Source organism: Manduca sexta, chromosome 17 (assembly GCF_014839805.1).
Source record: "Manduca sexta isolate Smith_Timp_Sample1 chromosome 17, JHU_Msex_v1.0, whole genome shotgun sequence".
NCBI lineage: Eukaryota > Metazoa > Arthropoda > Insecta > Lepidoptera > Sphingidae > Manduca > Manduca sexta.
The window spans coordinates 9,093,365-9,112,028 of NC_051131.1; the positions used below are offsets into that span (position 1 = coordinate 9,093,365).

At 32.3% G+C, this 18,664-nt stretch overlaps 2 protein-coding genes across 2 annotated transcripts; one reads left to right on the forward strand and one right to left on the reverse strand.

Annotated features, from left to right (window-relative positions):
- Positions 1-331: 331 nt before the first annotated feature.
- Positions 332-4,175, reverse strand: LOC115443455. The gene is made up of 3 exons (XM_030168862.2): positions 3,950-4,175; positions 3,580-3,878; positions 332-3,082 (listed from the first exon to the last, which is right to left on the reverse strand). Exons 1-3 carry the CDS (start codon positions 3,996-3,998, stop codon positions 2,999-3,001), a joined length of 432 nt encoding a protein of 143 aa, XP_030024722.1. The 5' UTR covers positions 3,999-4,175; the 3' UTR covers positions 332-2,998.
- A 471-nt stretch (positions 4,176-4,646) lies between these two features.
- Positions 4,647-11,534, forward strand: LOC115443454 (endoplasmic reticulum resident protein 44). The gene is made up of 7 exons (XM_030168861.2): positions 4,647-4,868; positions 5,001-5,076; positions 5,674-5,916; positions 6,008-6,250; positions 6,737-7,003; positions 7,827-8,025; positions 9,913-11,534. The coding sequence occupies exons 1-7, from the start codon at positions 4,809-4,811 to the stop codon at positions 10,043-10,045; spliced, it is 1,221 nt and encodes a 406-aa protein (XP_030024721.1). The 5' UTR covers positions 4,647-4,808; the 3' UTR covers positions 10,046-11,534.
- Positions 11,535-18,664: the final 7,130 nt, after the last annotated feature.

The following is an 18,664-nucleotide window of genomic DNA, read 5'->3' on the forward strand; positions in this document are numbered from 1 at the left end:
CATGTCGGATTGCCGTCTCACCGGACTATCAGAGTGAAGCAACAGAGAGTGCACCTGTATTGCGCACACACATTTTGGAATTTATTAATTAGCATTAGCATTAATTGTTAGCATACTAAATCACATTTAGCATTTCACAAATTAAATACTTACAGTTGCTAAATTTCGTGAAGTGCTAATTAATTCGTGCGTTAGCGCGTTTCGCAATAGCAGCGCAAGTTAACGCTAAACTGCCCTACGATAACGCCCGTACTTGCAAAAGAATAGATGGGCCGGGCTCTCGGACTACATTTGTGGCCAGAAAAAATTTACTTATATGCAAAAGTAAAAATCAACATGACATGACATTTATTTTTTTATTTTATTACTTTCCTGCAATAAAAAAACATTATTGGTATGTTTTAGGATGCATTGGTTTGTTCATAATATATATTATTTATATTTGCTCATTTAATACAGTCATACTCATGATTTTTTGTGATTTCAATAAGAATGAATATATCAATTTATCCTATTTAATTATGGACTTACAAAATAAACACAAAATGATGTAACATATTATCCATTCCTCAATAGGTACATTACTTACATACACAGTAAATTAACATTCAACTAATTGCTTAATGCGTAATTTCTCTCTTTGAATTAAATTATAAACAAAATGTATTTTTAATTCAAAAGAAATCTATACGTAATGCCTGGTAAATGTATGTAGGTACTTATGTTCTTGGAAGGCAACAAAATATGTTTGGCTTAACAGATATTTAATATCTATGTAACAACTACTCATAATATTGCTAAAAATATGTACTTATATACTTCTATTGTATCATAAACGTTTTTTATAAATCAGTAAGCAGTAAAAGAATTCTTTAACAAATCTTAAAATGGAAACATCTATGATGTCATCCTGCCCAATATAATGTATTTATTTCTTTTTTATTTACTTATTACAGTACCAGGATTCAACAAAACTGAAGTAATAAAGAAACGCAACTCTTAGGCTTACATAAAAAAAAACATCATGGTATTCAATAATTATTGATTAATTATAATTAATACAACATAAAATGGACAATAAATTTAACGAAACCAATTTTACACTACATAAGTATATACTATAAATTATTAAAACTGTTGAAATTCAAATTTTTATACGTACAGTATACACCTACTCACGCGAACGGAGCAACGATTGCATACAATACCTAAGTCTATTTAAAATAATTTAGTAGTGATTATTTGACGAAGTACTTACCTACATTAACAGATTTTTACAAAATATCAAGTTAGCATATTTGCAGATGATATTAAGATATTTGCGAACCCATTATTGGATTATGAACAACTGCAAAATGATTTAAGCAAAATTGCAAACTGGTCAAACGAATGGCTTATCAATTTGAATGTTTCCAAATGCACCGTACTACATATAGGTAATCGTAACCCTCGCCTTCCATATAGATTGAACAATGAGCAGTTATTGGCAGTCAAGATGCAAACCGATCTCGGCGTAAAAATTACGAAAAATTTAAAGTGGCGAGAACATATAATGTCAGTGACCAAAAAGGCGAATAGTCTTATTTATCTGGTTAGGAAAGCTTTTAGGCATTTGACCCCGGAAATGATGCTGAAAATCTATAAAACATTTATTCGATCAATTCTGGAGTATGCTTTTCAAGTGTGGAACCCATACTTTTTTAGGGATATTGAGCTATTGGAAAAAGTGCAACGTAGTTTCACAAAGACGCCAAGGCTTCTGAAACACCGTCCATATGAGGAAGGCCTTGAGGTATTGAAACTAACCACCCTAAAGGATCGCAGGCACCGTGGTGCAATGGGCACTATGACATTCAGGGATTTCACAACCTATTTAACCAAGACACCAATGTTCATCTCAGGGGCCATAACAAAAAACTAATCTCCACCTTGTCCAATGACAAACCACATATGCATTTCTTGACGAACAGAGTAGTAAGAGCATGGAAGAACGTCCCACAGGATGTGGTTGCAGCAGAAAATGTGAACATGTTTAAGAATAAACTTGACAAATATTTTGCTGGGAAGTGAAACTGGAATTGAGAATTACAGGATACAGGCATATCAGTTAAATATACTGCCTGCCTGATAACAAACAATAATAATAAATAATAATATCAGTTGTTAAAATTTAAATAATTGTATGTATAAACTTCCGCGTTGGCCGTGAAATAACATCTAGTATACAATTTTAAACTGTATTGCTATGCAGAGATGGTCCGTGTTAGTTTAATGACATGTTGGTTGTCTCACATTCGATAAGGGAGACAGGCATGTCAGCCTCCGTTGCTGAGTATCTGTGCTGAGGCGTATGCACTGTACATGTACATATGCGTGTGCACTGTGTCATCCATTAGGGGTCTAGAATCCATAGACTTTAAAATTTGTTTTGTCAATGTATAAACTTCTTTTTGTCAATGTAAAAACTTATTTTTCTCATCTTAATGCCTGGTCTAATTTCAATTATTTAGACTTATCAAAAAAGGTGAATTCTTTTGTTCAAAATATTACCCATATTATGTAGTAATCAAAGTTGATACTCTTAAATTAGCTTATCAGTTAATATGTTCTTCAGTATATGCATTTAAACACAAATTCAAAAATTATTAAGTAAGTACTTACAAATAGCGAGTTTTCTATTTTTAAGGACTATATTGACGTTTTACATTTACACATGTTACTTGTGCATTTTTTTGTCTAGAAATATTCCAATTATCTTTAAAAATTGGTATCCAGCTGCTCTAACTTAATATTATATGCAAGTACTAGATTATTACACATAGTTATTGTAAATTTAAATCATTCAAATACATACATCCAATAACATAATAAATGTAATACAATATATTTACCTAAGGCACTAATATTATTTATAGTGTCATTTTGATGCCACTATGGACGGAATTTTAGCAGGTAAAATAAGGTATTTGTAATACAATGAATTGTCCTAATATATAGTTTACATAATAAATGTCTTCATTATTACTTGTATTACAACTACGAATAAGGAAAACGTGCCTGGTGTGGTTACAGTACTCTCACTCTGAAACAAAAAGTTATAATTAGATATCACTTAAATATTTTATTTTGAAAGGTTTCCCTAAGTCTAAATTATTTTAAGTAGCTGTCTGTAGAAAAAATAAATTGAATGACAGTAGTGCCACTAAATATTATTAAAATATTGTGAAAATTATTAATTAAACCCTTTTTTACAAAACAGATTTGGATAAACAAGTGCCTATCGAAGAAATTTAAAAAGTTTTTTTTTTAAATAAGATTGCTTCTTATTTGAAAGTTTCTTTTAATATATCTGCATTCCTAGAACTAATGTAATATATTATGTTACGCTACATAAATATCTTCTGTATTATGTGCTTTGAAGAATATTCCTGGACATCAAACTGCTCAACAACATTCCAGAACATGAACATTGATATTATTAATGAATGAAATATGATGTTATAGATGTTTCAGTGACTTTAATATTAAAAAAAATACCAGAATTGGCATTGGCATGAAAATCAATTAAAAAAAACTTACAATGATGTAATAATTACAGCGATTTCCCAGGCAGCAGTCTGAACATGCCCAGTCTTGATACCATATATGTGTACACAGGGACATGTGATGCTGTCTGGTCATGGCACATTCCGTTTTGTTTGAACATCTTTTAGATATGTAATATTGCTTTTTTGCTCCTTGTGACCAGTATGGAGTGCTTCCCCAACGAATTTCGGTCAAACAGACGTCTTGATTGGATTCACAAGTGTTTATAGTATTAACACATTTGCCATTGTTATCTTCTTGATTATCACAAACATAACATTCGAGACTAAATGCTGTAAAAAATACTGTATCAGAAATGGGTCCAGTAAGTTTGAAACTGTAAGAATATATCAAGCTACTATACCTGGTGTTAATAAATCAAGAACAGCTACAAAAATAAAAAGTTTATACATGTTTTAATTCAAAACTGAGATGTTTGCCACACCCGACAAGTTTGCATCAAGAAACGTTCAAACTTGAAAGTTAAAACTTTAAACAAAGTTTATAAACAATAACGAGACCGGGGCGCGGCTTAAAATGGCGACCGATTATCAGATTAATCGACTATATACTTCACTACATAATATTTTTAAAATTAATAAATTACTTCAATATATTCTGTTTTGGAAAACATGCATACTTATAGACAAACAGTTCCAAGTAGTTCACGCTTTCAATTCTGCTTTCAATGCTGCAACTTGAAACGGTTATATTCTCTTTGTCTCAAAAACAATTTCTTAACTGTAGGTATCTTGTATTTATATGCTACCTTTCCATAATATCTACTATAATTGCTTTGAGCAAAGCTGCTAGAGTCATTGTGTTCTCTGATTATTATGTTCTATGATACTGTCTATATTTATTAACATTTCCTAATATAGATATATAATTTAGAATATAGAATTGAATGTTTGAATTGAATGTCTGAGTCCCATCGGTTCCATCCATAGAGAATTATAATATTTATAGAAAGTCTCATTCCATTTATTTTAATCGATAGTGACGTTTTACACATCGACTACATAGGCCTCAATTGACTTTTTGATGGGTATCATTCAATCATTAAAAAAAGCGAGGACTGAAAGCTAACTTCACGTAGCTATGTGCCAAGTACCAACTGCCAAGTGCCAAGTGCCTAAAAGTGCCAGCACCAGAGGTTGCCGTATTGGCGTAGCACCATTTTTCCTTTGAATATTATAATTTATTGCCGCAATTCCTTCAATATGAACCAAAATTATCCTAATTTATTTAATTATAAATTTCTGGCTTGCTTATTAGTCTTGGTAAGTAGATTCATAAAGTCAACTAAATCGTTGCGTGGGAATCGGCTTACAAATACGGGTTGATTGTTTGATTTTATGGTCTATTATGAATAAGTAATTGCTGTAAAATAATCTACGATTGTTATGTTTCAGCTGTGCCACAGTTTTTTCAATCCCACCGATAGCGGAGCAGTACAAATTACACAAAGTAATTTGGACATGGTATTAGGTGAGTGACAAGATGTGCAGACAAGGCGTTTTCTAGAAAAGAAATCAGCGTTTTTGGAATTTTTATATCAGAAACGTAATTAACATTATGTTGTCTCCGTTATCTGTAAATTTTTGTATAGTTACATATGAAAATAATTATAATTATTCATACCTCATGGCGCCATGAAAGCTTTTTTTAATACATTTTGTACCGATTATAAATCCGCAATAAACATTACAAGTCACGAACATCAATTTGGACAATCGTTTTTAAAATAAAATGATATCAGCCCCCATAATTCCTATGTATGTCTATTTTCTGGTCAAGAGGGATGAAGCATTTTGTCTTTCACACTGGCCTGATGAGTGTTGCTATTTGGTAGATTTCACATGGGTAATTATATTAGGCATCATTAGGTATAACAAAATAATAATGAAATGTGGCTATTGAATATGAATAAATGGATAGAAATTGATGCAAGAAATCAATTTCTGCTCATTCATCAATTTCATGAGAAAAATGTTAGAATTGCTCATGATAAGATATGCGAATCATTGTGAATTAAAATAAATTCAAAGACTATCATCATAAGAAAAATTCCTTGTTTTTTTTCAGCTTCAAATGAGGTTGTATTTATAAATTTTTATGCTGAGTGGTGTAAGTTTAGTAACATGCTTATGCCAATATTTGATGATGCTGCCGAAGAAGTGTCAAAAGCTGGCTACGATCCTGGAAAAGTGGTGATGGGGAAAGTGGATTGTGACCGTGAAGGTGCTATTGCCACCAGGTTCCACATTACCAAATATCCCACATTGAAGCTCTTCCGTAATGGCCTGCCTGCTAAAAAAGAATACAGAGGTATTATATTTTCTATATTAGACTTTTTGTTTATGCAAATAAAATAAACTTAATTTATTCACTAAATACTGTAATTATAAACTCATTATAGGTCAACGCTCAGTGGAAGCCTTCGCAGAGTTTATTAAAAAACAGCTTACGGATCCAATTGTCACCTTTGGATCTCTGCAAGAACTGCAACAACTAAGTGACGATAAGAGATACATTATTGCCTACATGGACAGAAGGGACCAGCCTGAATATGAAGTGTTGAGGAAAGTAGCGGCCAGTCTGAAAGATGAGTGCCTATTCCGTGCTGGTTTCGGAGATGCTTCACAGCAAATGCATCCTCCAGGTAATTTTTTAAAAATATTATTCAGGGTTCGTATCAGCAATGCAAGCAATTTGGGTCACTTATTTACACAGTTGCTTTTGGAAACTTGAAATATCCAATGATAATTATTTGGATTTAAATAGTAGTTTTTTTTTACTTGGTCTGAATAATTACTAAGTAGAAAATGAATCATTTACATAAATATATAAGTGGTGATTCCATTGGTAATGATTTTAAGACCATATGGATTATAACATTCTTTTTCCTGAATTGAGTTCTCACTTAAAGTAGGTAATCAAAAATAACCTTGAGTCAGACCAAATCTTTATATTAGTGTGTGGTAGTTCAAGTAAAATTACTATGATATTAATAGTTAAATTTGGCTACTTTTATAACTTAAATGATGACAAATGGTTACTTTTAACTCGTCTATTTAAATCCATAAACAAACATGCTAGATAGTTTTCTTTTTCTTCATGTAACCTGGAAAGTTTATTTCGGTTTTAGGTCAGCCTGTTGTTGTCTTCAGACCGGACAAAAAGACCTCTGTGGAGTCTGATGAGACATTTGAGGGCAAGTTGACGAGCTTTGACGAGGTTTATAGTTGGGTGCAAAAGAAGTGTATACCTCTAGTCCGTGAGATTACGTTTGAGAATGCAGAGGAGCTCACTGAAGAAGGACTGCCATTTTTGATCCTCTTCCACAGCCCAAGTGATACAGAGAGTGTGAAGAAATATAAAGAAATTATCCAAAGGGAACTGGAATCTGAGAAAGGTAAGTCTTTAATCATATTTTTTTTAAATAATGTTTTTCTCTTAACTTTTTCTAGGTTTTTGTATGAGTAGTCACCTTTACCATAAAAATAAATTATGTGTGAAATACAAATTAGTACATGGTGTGTCATAAAATTAATGTTTTTCTTTTTAGTTTAAAACTAACATAGCATTGATGCTGTTTATAAATATTCCTTAACATGCAAAATCTTCAGGATCTTTAAAACATACTTTACATTGTTATTTTACTTCTTTAGGGGTAGAATATTTAAAATACTTTACACATACTTTGTCAACTTTATTATGAGAGAATATCCTGTGCAAATTTTTATGCTCATAGAGGATCATTAGATAAGGCTAAACATATTAGTGCTAAGAATATATAATGTAAAATACATTTGTAGAAGTAGTATACATAATAAATAACAAGAAGGCGACCTGGAAACATAGGGAAAAGTTAGACAAAATTTGTCCTTTCTGCAGAAATACGTACCTACCTACCTACATTGTGAATTTTATTTTACAATAAGTGTGGTGTGATTCTGTTGTGTCAGAGTTAGTCACGAGTGGCAACACCGTTATTGTCTCGGAATAATGGTGAATGGTAAATAGAAAACATGTAAACAAGTTTCGATGCGTAATTTAGTATACAAACAGAATTTTTGTAACGAAAACTTGATACTGTCAAAGCACTGTTGTCAAATTGAATTGGAGTTGAATAGGGTAGCTAGCAGGGCATGATAATTTCTCTTCCTTACATATTCCGCCTGCTATCCTGTGGTTGAAGATTGAAATAATCTATATCGTGAATTATTTGTTTTCAGAGAACGTCAACTTCTTGACCGCCGATGGCGTGCGGTTTGAACATCCACTGCACCATTTGGGCAAATCCATCAGCGATTTGCCACTGATCGCTATCGATTCCTTCCGTCACATGTATCTTTTCTCCAAGTACAGTGACATGGAGAAACCAGGAAAACTTAAGGAATTTCTTCAAGACTTGTACTCTGGGAAGTTGCATAGGTAAATATTACCTCTTTACTTTAACTGTCTTGTTATATTGTCTTCTGTCTTTTGAAACTTAATGTTTGAGGAAGCTGGACAAAGACTCTTAATATGATCAGTGTTTAATACAATGATTAGTAATACCCCTAGATAGTAGTTATATGTAGTTTTAAACAAATTAGGTTAATGCCATAAACTATTTTATTAAAGTAAAATATTTCATTGCCTTTATAATTGTGTCACCGGATCTATTTTATGCATGAGCGAATATTTCATACAAGATTTTAAATCGGATTTCGTTAGTCATGGCACTGCTTATTCATATGTAGATAGAGGACAGTCCCATATCGTAAATCAACATGTTTCATGTATTGTTAATCTTTTGCCAATTGATGTACTAGGAAATACGAATACTAAAATAAAAAAAATAGTCGCGATTTTTACGAAAATTAGCATCAAACATACATATAATGTTGATTATAAATAAAATGAACAGTTCTCGAAACTAAATTTATTCAATATATAGTATTTTAACAAATATATATAAATTCATATAAGTAATGAATAATTTAAGATTATCCAAGGCCAAAACATTAACCGACTATGTGTAATCTAGCGACTGCCTCAAATTATATGATGTAGGGCTTTTTAGTCCTGTTTTCTGTGGTTACTAGTTTGTCGTCCTCAGTACTAGATTTATGTAACTATTATTTCAAAGTACCTATACCTATAACATACTTCCATAGAGATATTAATATCTGACAAAAATTAAGTGTCTTTTTTATTTTGGAGAATTAAGAATTCATTGATTATACCAGTGTACAAATTTACTTTCGACATTTTAATTTGAATAATAAAGGTGTTATTTTATCATGCAAGATACTTTGCATTCGTCCATCAAATATTCAATTTTTAATAGCAAACATTTTCATCTTAGAATCGAATTAAACTGTTGTTAGTTTATATTTAATTTATACAATAAATTAATAATTCAAAATAGAATAAGTTGTAACAATTTATGAATGCCAAAAGAGTGAATTCTACTCAATATTGAATAGTGATTCCGCTAGATAACTTTGTGATAGTGGCTATTGATAAGAAAATTACTTTGCAAATACACTTAAGAGTTTCGTTTATCATTTATATCATATCATAAAATCTTCAGAAATGTCCCAAATAATATCAGTTATCTCAATTAGCAGGTTGTATTTGTTTCTATTACAGAGTTATATTACAAGTTATGGGTTATAATAATTCAACTCTGCAAACAAACTGCTAATAATTGCTTTCCAATTATTTAATTAATTAAATTTAATAAATGTTGACACCAAATGTATACCAAAAATATTTCTTAAATATAATTCCCAATATGCAGGCTGAATTTTAGAGACAAAACAACAAGGTTTACATCTTAACCACTATAGCTATAAGAAAACTTTTTTAAGACTATCCATAATTTTTAAAATATAAAGATCAACATTTACACATTTTTAAAAAAAATTAAATAGAATAATAATACTATTTTCAAGCCCATCAAACCTGTTGTTTATAAGGATCTAAATTCTATTGGAGGTCTGAGTACTGTTAAGTTAAATTCCAAAAACTTTATACATTTTGTAGAAAATACAATGCCACGGCACTTTGACACATAATAAAACTTTGTTCTCCTAAGACAGTTTTCTTGTACCTACAACAGTTAAGGTAGCTGCCCTTGCTATCCCATCTCAGAAATCTACCATATATTCGGGTCATAGAACATTATGGCCAATCCAAATTGGCTTGTGTTTGCCGCATAATGTCGTAGTTGCTCGCTCAAGTTGATATTATTATATAGTTTTACAATTCGTACACACAATGGTAATGGAGTATACACCAAAAATATAATTTTAATCATTAATTTTCCAGAGAGTTCCACTATGGTCCGGACCCTGTTTATGAGGCCAATAACGCGATTAAAGTGACCACTCCTCCGGAGTCGACGTTCAAGAAACTAGCGCCTTCCAAAAACAGATATACACTCCTTCGTGACGAATTATAAGTTCACTTAATCTAGCTCATGCAATTTAGTATAAGTTACCTAGTAAGTTCTTGTGAAATTTGTTTTGTCGTTTATTAAATTTTTTTCTACTCACTGTTCAACCAATTATTTTATGTGAACAAAATTAATGACTTTGGTACTAAAGTTTGGTGATATTGATTCAAACCCTTAAAAAAGGATACAAGTTTGGTTATGAAACCACCTTATATGGCATGGTATCGATAAATAAGCATTTGGAATTTTATTATTGTTGTAATACAGATAAGAGATTGCGGTATTATTGTGACCTCCCGCTAATCAAAGTTTATACCTTAATAATGAATCAATATTGAAATAAACAATGTATCCTTCAACAACACCAAAACAGTTATATCACAAAAATTTAACAATACATTTTTCGGTACACTAGTAGAGAATATTTTTAGAATAAATTTTTAAATATGGTTATAATGAGATATTTGGAACAAGATTTATTTAACTTTTCGTTATATTTTTTTTTATCTAAAACAGTGCAATTATTCAGACTTTGGTCAGACTGATGCGGCTCATTTACACTCAATAGATTTACACAGTTCTTTTATATTGGGTTTCTAATGCTATGGAGTAATAAGTTTACTTATTAGGATATGAAAATGTGTAGTAAATACACGAAACCACATAAGCTTGTGAATTATTGAAGGTATGCTATGCTAAATAGCAGTTCTTTGGTTTTTCTAGTGTAGATGATTTTTTGGACTTCCATCTTAATAGTTTCTGAAAAATAATGGGGATTAACATAATTTTGATAATCTTAATGGTAGGGAATACTAGTTATAAATAAAAATTTCGCTATTTAGTATAATAGAGTATTTAAAACCCAGAAACTTTCGATATACTATTATAAAGGTTGTATAAGGTTTTTTTTATTTATTTTTTAAAGATCTGTACTTTTAAATTTCTGTGTATCTAGTTGTATTTTAGTTTTCCTCTATACACTTCATAACAATCCTGACATCGCTATTTAAAAACATTGTATGTACATAATGTTTAATTAATATTTCTCAGTGAATTAGTAATCTGTTCTTTACTTTGCCATTTGAAAATATAACTAACTATATTATGTTTATTTTCTGCTGTCGTAGTGTTTACTTATTTATTAAATATGTGAATTATTGACTTTGTATGTTTAAAAAGCTTGTGCTTATGTGGTGATCCATTAGCAAGGCCACTTGTCAAAGTGAGATATGTAAGCTGATAAAATACTTTGCATAAAATTATGTTGGTTTATTTAAACATGTGTTTTTAATTATACGGTAGTATTACTCTCTATAATTTGCTGTTTAATTGTTGCTTGTTTACTGGTATCATACAACGTATTATAAGACATTATGTGGGTCATTTTGTTGATGTATTTTTCTTTATTTTTGCAGAACAAAATATTCCCTTTGGAATATAGGACTCAACGAAATATTTGGCCTTTTTTTCATGCTAATAAAAGTCCTTGAGTCCACTACCATTATATTATTGCATGTTGCAGTATGGTCGGATAATGCCCGTTCACGCTCGGTGACGTCACAATTCATGAATGCAACTTTTCTATTATGTGACAGCTACCCCTTCCACTAAATTTCAATGTTTTATCAGTTATTTCTTATTGAGTGGGTTTAGAAAATTTTGTGTGTGCTAGGTTTTGGATGACATACATTATTGATAAATTAATAAAAAATAATAAGACAGGCTCCCAATTGGTATACGCATGATTTGAATAATAATTTTAACAAAAAATTAAATCGCCCTAAAAACACTCAAAACCAAAAAATAATTTCATATAATATGTTTATACTGGATACCAATTTTGGAGTCGATTTTGGAAATTTCGTCATATTAAATTTTAAAGGCCGAAATATCCATGGTTATTAATTATTTTTACGTTTTTCTTTCAACTGCGAGAACTAATCACTAACTAGACGTGAATTTAAATTCTTTACTTGCCAATACTTGTTTAGTTACCCAGATTAAAGGTGAAACAAAATGTATGAAAATGAACCTTGAGGTATCGCCTTAATTAAAATTGCTAGTTAAGCTATAGTTCGATGCGCTTCGACTCTGCGCTCGTTTGAATTGGCCCTAGTGTATACGATTGCAGAAAGGTGTCTTGGCTACGGTCCCTGGTTTTGTTCAACAATTTGAGTTTTGTTATACTGGCATCATGGAGTTGGAGTGTCGGTCTCACACATAGGTTGCATCACGCTTTTCAAGGTTAGGTAGAGGTGGAACGAAATTCACGTCTCGGCAGCTATGTTTGATGTATCTTAAGTTGTATTAGATACACTATCAATTGCAATTGATTAAGGATTATAACAACGTAGACGTCAATAGGGCTAAGACGTTAATAAATGTTCGGTTAAATGTAACACTATTTCCAACGAACTGTACACCGCTTTATATTAACTAAAACCAAGGGCATCGCCATGGAGGGACAAGGAGGGGCAACTGCCCGACCCCCTCCCCTAGAGATTATAAAAAGTTTCCAAATGTAAAACAACCAAAGTCTTGGACTGGACTTGTTTGATCGATCATTCCCGTACGGTCAATTACGCTCTGCTCCTGAGGCGGCTTTACCTATTGTGCAGGGTGTGCGCTGCACACGGGCCCAGTGTGTTAGGGGGCGCCACACATCTTTGAAGCAAAAGACATCCGTCGCTCGCGACACTGACTCTCTCAAACAACGTGCGCCCGTGCTAAGGCCGGCGAGCGGCTTCTTTACACAACTTTTGATTTAATATTAAGTATCAAAATTTAGATTACATTGTCTCCTAGGGGGCGTGAAGGAATTGATTGCACATGGGCGGCACATGAGCTAGAGCCACCTCTGCTCTACTCTATGTTATTGTGAAAGTGTGAGAGGGGGAGTGGAAGAGAAACATGTGCTCTCGACTTTACCTACAATTCATACTTTTCTCATTCTCCATATCAGCTTTTGCATTGCATTAAAAATACGAAATGCTATGCGCATTACTGAGCTGATATACACGCCCAGTCAGTACGATTACACACATAATGCACTGTGAATGCATTATGTGTGTAATGACACAAGGTGTTCTTATGTTAGATTGTTGCCTCGCTTCTGCAGTAGCGTATTTTATAGCACGCTCTGATTGATGGAGCAGAAATGTTTCCAGTTCAAATACGCCCTAGCGATGATCGTGAATAACCATTGTCTCTATTGCGGGACTGTAACACTTTAATTGGGTAGGGTGGTAAAAAATATTTTCATTTGATTGTTAAAAGCGTATGGAAATTCAATCATGAAAATATGTACGTTTATTTAGTAACAAGCATGATTTCGTTTGCATGTTTTTTATGGTAAGGTACACCCTCCATTTATAAGAAAAAAGGTGTACAATTTGGATGTTCACAATATAGTTATAAATTGTATATACTTAACACGAAAATGACTAGAATATAAAGTGTAGATAGGTTTTCGCTGGCTTGGGATATATTACCGTACAGAGTGAAACAGTTTATTATTTATTTAGTATTGATACATTTTCGATACGGGCTGGATAACCCAACACGATAATGTTTTTCAACATACTTATAATCTAAGTTTATTATAATTAAATAAATATAATATTTATACTATTGTAATAAAAAGTTTATTACTAAGATTGTCTCAAAGTTAAATGTGTCCAATCGGTTTTGTTTAATTTAAAATTTGTTACGATACTTCATCTCATATGAACTATGCTAACCGAAGTGTTACACATTCGCTTACACATTCACATTTGAATGTCGCGACAATTTTTAAAAATTTAAATAACGCCACGCAATTTCTATCGATAGGACTTCGGCAGGTGCCCCCCGTGTATGGGTGTGTATTCGGTGTGGGGACCGAGCGCACAAAATTGGGAAGAGGTGGTGGTGCTTCGTCTGCAGTTAGTTCTAGTTAAGCAAACGGGCTTAATCAAAATTTAATGGTTTGACATATTAATGTGTTCTATTTCATCAAATATTCAAGGTACCTAATGAATGCCTATATTAAAGCTTTGAAACACATTTAGCGTAAAATTTCTTCTCGCTTTTATAATTTTAATGCAAGATCTATTATGATTTGCCATTCGATCATCTTTTACAGTATCTATTAAAATGTTGTCGGAGATGGAATATTTTGTATTTACTTACGATAAAAACATTCCTCAGTCTTTACTGAGTAGTCATTAAATATCCTATTTTAATGTAAATTATGAGATATTAATGATTGTAAAAATGTATGTTTTGTGACGGTGTTGTACCTAATAAATTTTTGAACCTTATAAAATGGTCTTTGTAATTACATTATTCCTTTAAGATCGATAACATTACTTTTTCTGCCAAGTCGTGAAAGATGTTTGAATATTATGAGGCAATTCTTAGCAAAGATTTTGAAAAATAAAATTAATCGCGCTGGAAATATTTATATTTGTTAATTCTCTCCATAGATGGCGCTATTGGTCGCGAAAAATATTTTTCTTCTGCTTAGACCGAACCTTTAACTCTAATTTACGCGTTATCGTAACGTTAACGCAACAGTTTCGTTAAAATAATTTTTTCTACGGAATTTTGAACAGCGCCCCGTGAGCGTAATTGGAACCAAAATGTGGCAGCGTAATCATTGCGCGTAACTTCGAATAGTAAATCACGTAACCATAGTAAAGGTAAACGTAAAATGTATGTAAATTGGCGTACAATTTTTTGTTTTTTACCTATATTATTGTCAAACAACTTTAGAGAAATACGTTAACGTTAATAATATACTTGATAGGATACTACTTAAATCCTTGTCAGGGGTATGGTCTCTACCAAAAAGTATTGAAGTGCTACATCCTTTACGACATAGACTTTAATTACTGGCGTTGCTGCTAGATGTCGCTAGTCGTATTATACTTAAAGAAAGATTGGCAAATACCCCAATTTTTTTCAAACATCTATTTAAACTTGGAATATAAATTATTATTTAAATAGAAAAATTCACCCAAAACTTGTCAAAATTTTTTTTAAAACCATCATCGTGTTAAACTGCCACGCCCGTCCAGACCTTTCAATGTAGAAGAAATTTCGACTTTTAAACCTTCAGAAGGAAAACGGAAGGAACGAATGAGACAGACCTATTGGCTATCACTTCTAAGACTACGATCTACTTTCATTACTTTTTACAGTATTTTTTTTTATATTTGATTCAATTAGTAGTAAGTACGCACTGAACACGCATCACGTCTTGCGTAAATCTACGATTACAATCTTAAATCTGTTAAATGTTTATGTTACTATTATGTTACACTTTAATTATATTTTATTTTTCAAATAATTAAGTATGTATTTTTATTTAATACTAGCTTTTGCCCGCGGCTCCGCCCGCGTTATAAAGTTTTTCAGGCTAAAGTTTTCCGTTATAAAAGTAGTAGTTTCCCGGGAGCCTATGTTCTTCCCAGGGTCTCAAACTGTCTCCATACCAAATTTCATCTTAATACGTTGGGTAGTTTTTGAGTTTAACACGTTCAGACAGACAGATGCAGCGGGGGACTTTTGTTTTTATAATATATTTTTAGAACTTTTAAAGTGGAACAATCCCGTCATACATCATTGTTGCATAACTTTAACCGTTTACGCAGCGCAGGCAACGGAAGCTCTCAAAACTTATAATTTTCCCCGTTTTTGCAACATGTTTCATTACTGCTCCGCTCCTATTGGGTATAGCGTGATGATATATAGCCTATAGCAGTCCACGAACAAAGGACTATCCAACGCAAAAATAATTTTTCAGTTTGGACCGGTATTTCCTGAGATTAGCCATTACTGCTCCGCTCCTATTGGGTATAGCGTGATGATATATAGCCTATAGCACTCCACGAACAAAGGGCTATCCAACGCAAAAAGAATTTTTCAGTTTGGACCGGTATTTCCTGAGATTAGCCATTACTGCTCCGCTCCTATTGGGTATAGCGTGATGATATATAGCCTATAGCACTCCACGAACAAAGGGCTATCCAACGCAAAAAGAATTTTTCGGTTTGGACCGGTAGTTCCTGAGATTAGCGCGTTCAAACAAACAAACAAACAAACTCTTCAGCTTTATATAATAGTATAGATTCCTCATATTATTTTATATGTAGGTACCTACTTACTACATTTTTATTTTTAGCGTATGCTCTATGACAGTCTTTAATATATTATAGGTAGAATGACTGCCTCGATGGCGTAGTTGTAATGGTACACGTTACGAGTATGACTACTGCGCTGAGGTCCTGGGTTCGAATTCCGGGTCGGGCCAAAATAATTGTGACTGGGTTTTTCCATCTTAAAAACATTACTAAGTCACAGCTCGGAGTCAGGAAGTTGGCGGTGTGATACCCCCGTGTTTTGGAAAGCACGTAAAGTCTTGCGCCTGGTCCCTCTCCGGTCATGTGGGATTGCCGTCTAACCGGACTATGAGAGCGAAGGAACAGAGAGTACACCTGTGTATTGCACACACACACTTGTGCACTATAATATTTCTTGCGTACCTGGCTGATCTCTGTTGAGATTGGCCGCCGTGGCCGAAAATTCGGCTAGGAGCATTTTACTTTCATGTCAATCATTATAGGTAGGTACTAACTCTACCTAATTAAAGATCTGATTTCCGAAATAAGTTATCTCAATATTCACTAACACGAGAATGAATTCTCTAAGAAAACGATTTATAAATTACATCAGCTACCATGAAATTTTATTTATTAAGAAAGAACCTTATCTACATAACAACTATAGTCTACACAGATAATTAATATGGTTAACGGAATTACAATAAATTTTGGTTTTATGTCCTTGATACACATTCGCAAAAACATGACACTGATCCGCCGACATCAAAAACTTGTCATAGATATTTAAATCCAAAATTGTGTCTTGTGTAAAACAAACTGTTCCGATGTGTAGTTTTTACTCTTGTCAGCCAATTTCGGCTGTCAGAGCGAAGAAAGAGTCTTTGAAGGAAGCCGCGGCGCCACGGGGCGTCCACGCTCCGCAGAAATCTACCTACCAAGGTTTTTTGTTAATGTCCAAATGGTGACCGGCCGTCTATAATAACGTTAAGTAGTCAAATTTCCTAGCTTTATTAGAGCATGGATTATTAGTAAAATCTAATTTTTAAACTTTTTTCTACTTGTCCGAATACCGAATATAATACTTAGTATTAATTAGTTCGTTCCTAATACAAATAAATATTCTGATATCCGGTATACTTAACAAACCCTTTTAATAGATGACTTCAATAATTGTCAATGCAATTCTTAATTTGTTTGTAAGTTAACACATGCGCACGTAGTTAGATCAAATTTTGGGTTAACGTACCCATATTTCTTTGTTTTGAAAAAATGCACAGTTGCTTAGTAGTGAAGAGTCCATATAACCTCATTCCTTTCAGCTTTCTTTTCGTATCTTATGTAAAATATAATTTTCATAGGAACGTTTTGCAAACCGCATTTATGTATATTAGTAGTACCTAGATATATGTTATGTCGGGTTCCCATTAAGATGACAGTCTTCGCCACTACGGTGGATACTGTATTCCGACAAAAGATAAAAATGTAGAGAACATTTTGATCGTCAACGGAAGAACTACCTTAATAAGTATTAAAAATATTTTTATTCTAAATATTTTTAATACCTATTATATATATATATATATATATATATATATATATATATATATATATATATATATATATATATATATATATATATATATATATATATATATATATATATATATATATATATATATATTATTATCCGTATTATTGTTTTATATATATATATATATATATATATATATATATATATATATATATAAAACAATAATACGGAGAAATTTACTTTTTTGGTTTTACTTAGTAATAACGATTCCTTGATAGGTAGGGTCTAGTGATAGTCTGTTTTTTGATCCGCTAAATATTACTCGCGACTCCCGAGACGCGACATTATAGACGTGTATTCATCACAGATGGTAGTATAGTGGGTAGGTAGTTTTGTCACTAAAAAATAACGATTTTACGTCAAGAGCAGACTTCACAATACATTCAAAACACAAAAGATCGACAAAGGCGCATCGCGTGGTGCGAACCTGTGCACTCTTCATTGTTAGCAACAGGTACATCGAGTGATCTGGTTACACATAACAATTCACTCCTTTAAAAACATCAGAATTCACTAAACGAGCGGAATTCCGATCAGATAACATTTGCGTCCGCTCTACGATACAAAAGTAATGTAAAACTTATTGGCAACGTAACGTTTTAGCATTTGATCCTCTTTCATAGTGTTTAGTTGCTTAAAAAATATAAAAGGTGTTACTGCTACGAAAAGAGAGATCACATTCACCTAAAAAACGTACATTGAACACATTTATTTAAGAAAAACATATAATTGTATAAATTCACATTAATTACTATAATTACATAGACAAAACAATTCGAAGTTCTGGATCATGTACGCAAAACTTTGAATTAAAAGGCGCATCTTAGCTCTTTACTGCATTCTACATTATGAAATATTTGAGTTAAATCAATATTTTCGAAGACGACATTGGAGAGTCACTATTGCTTGCACCGGTTGAAAAAGCGA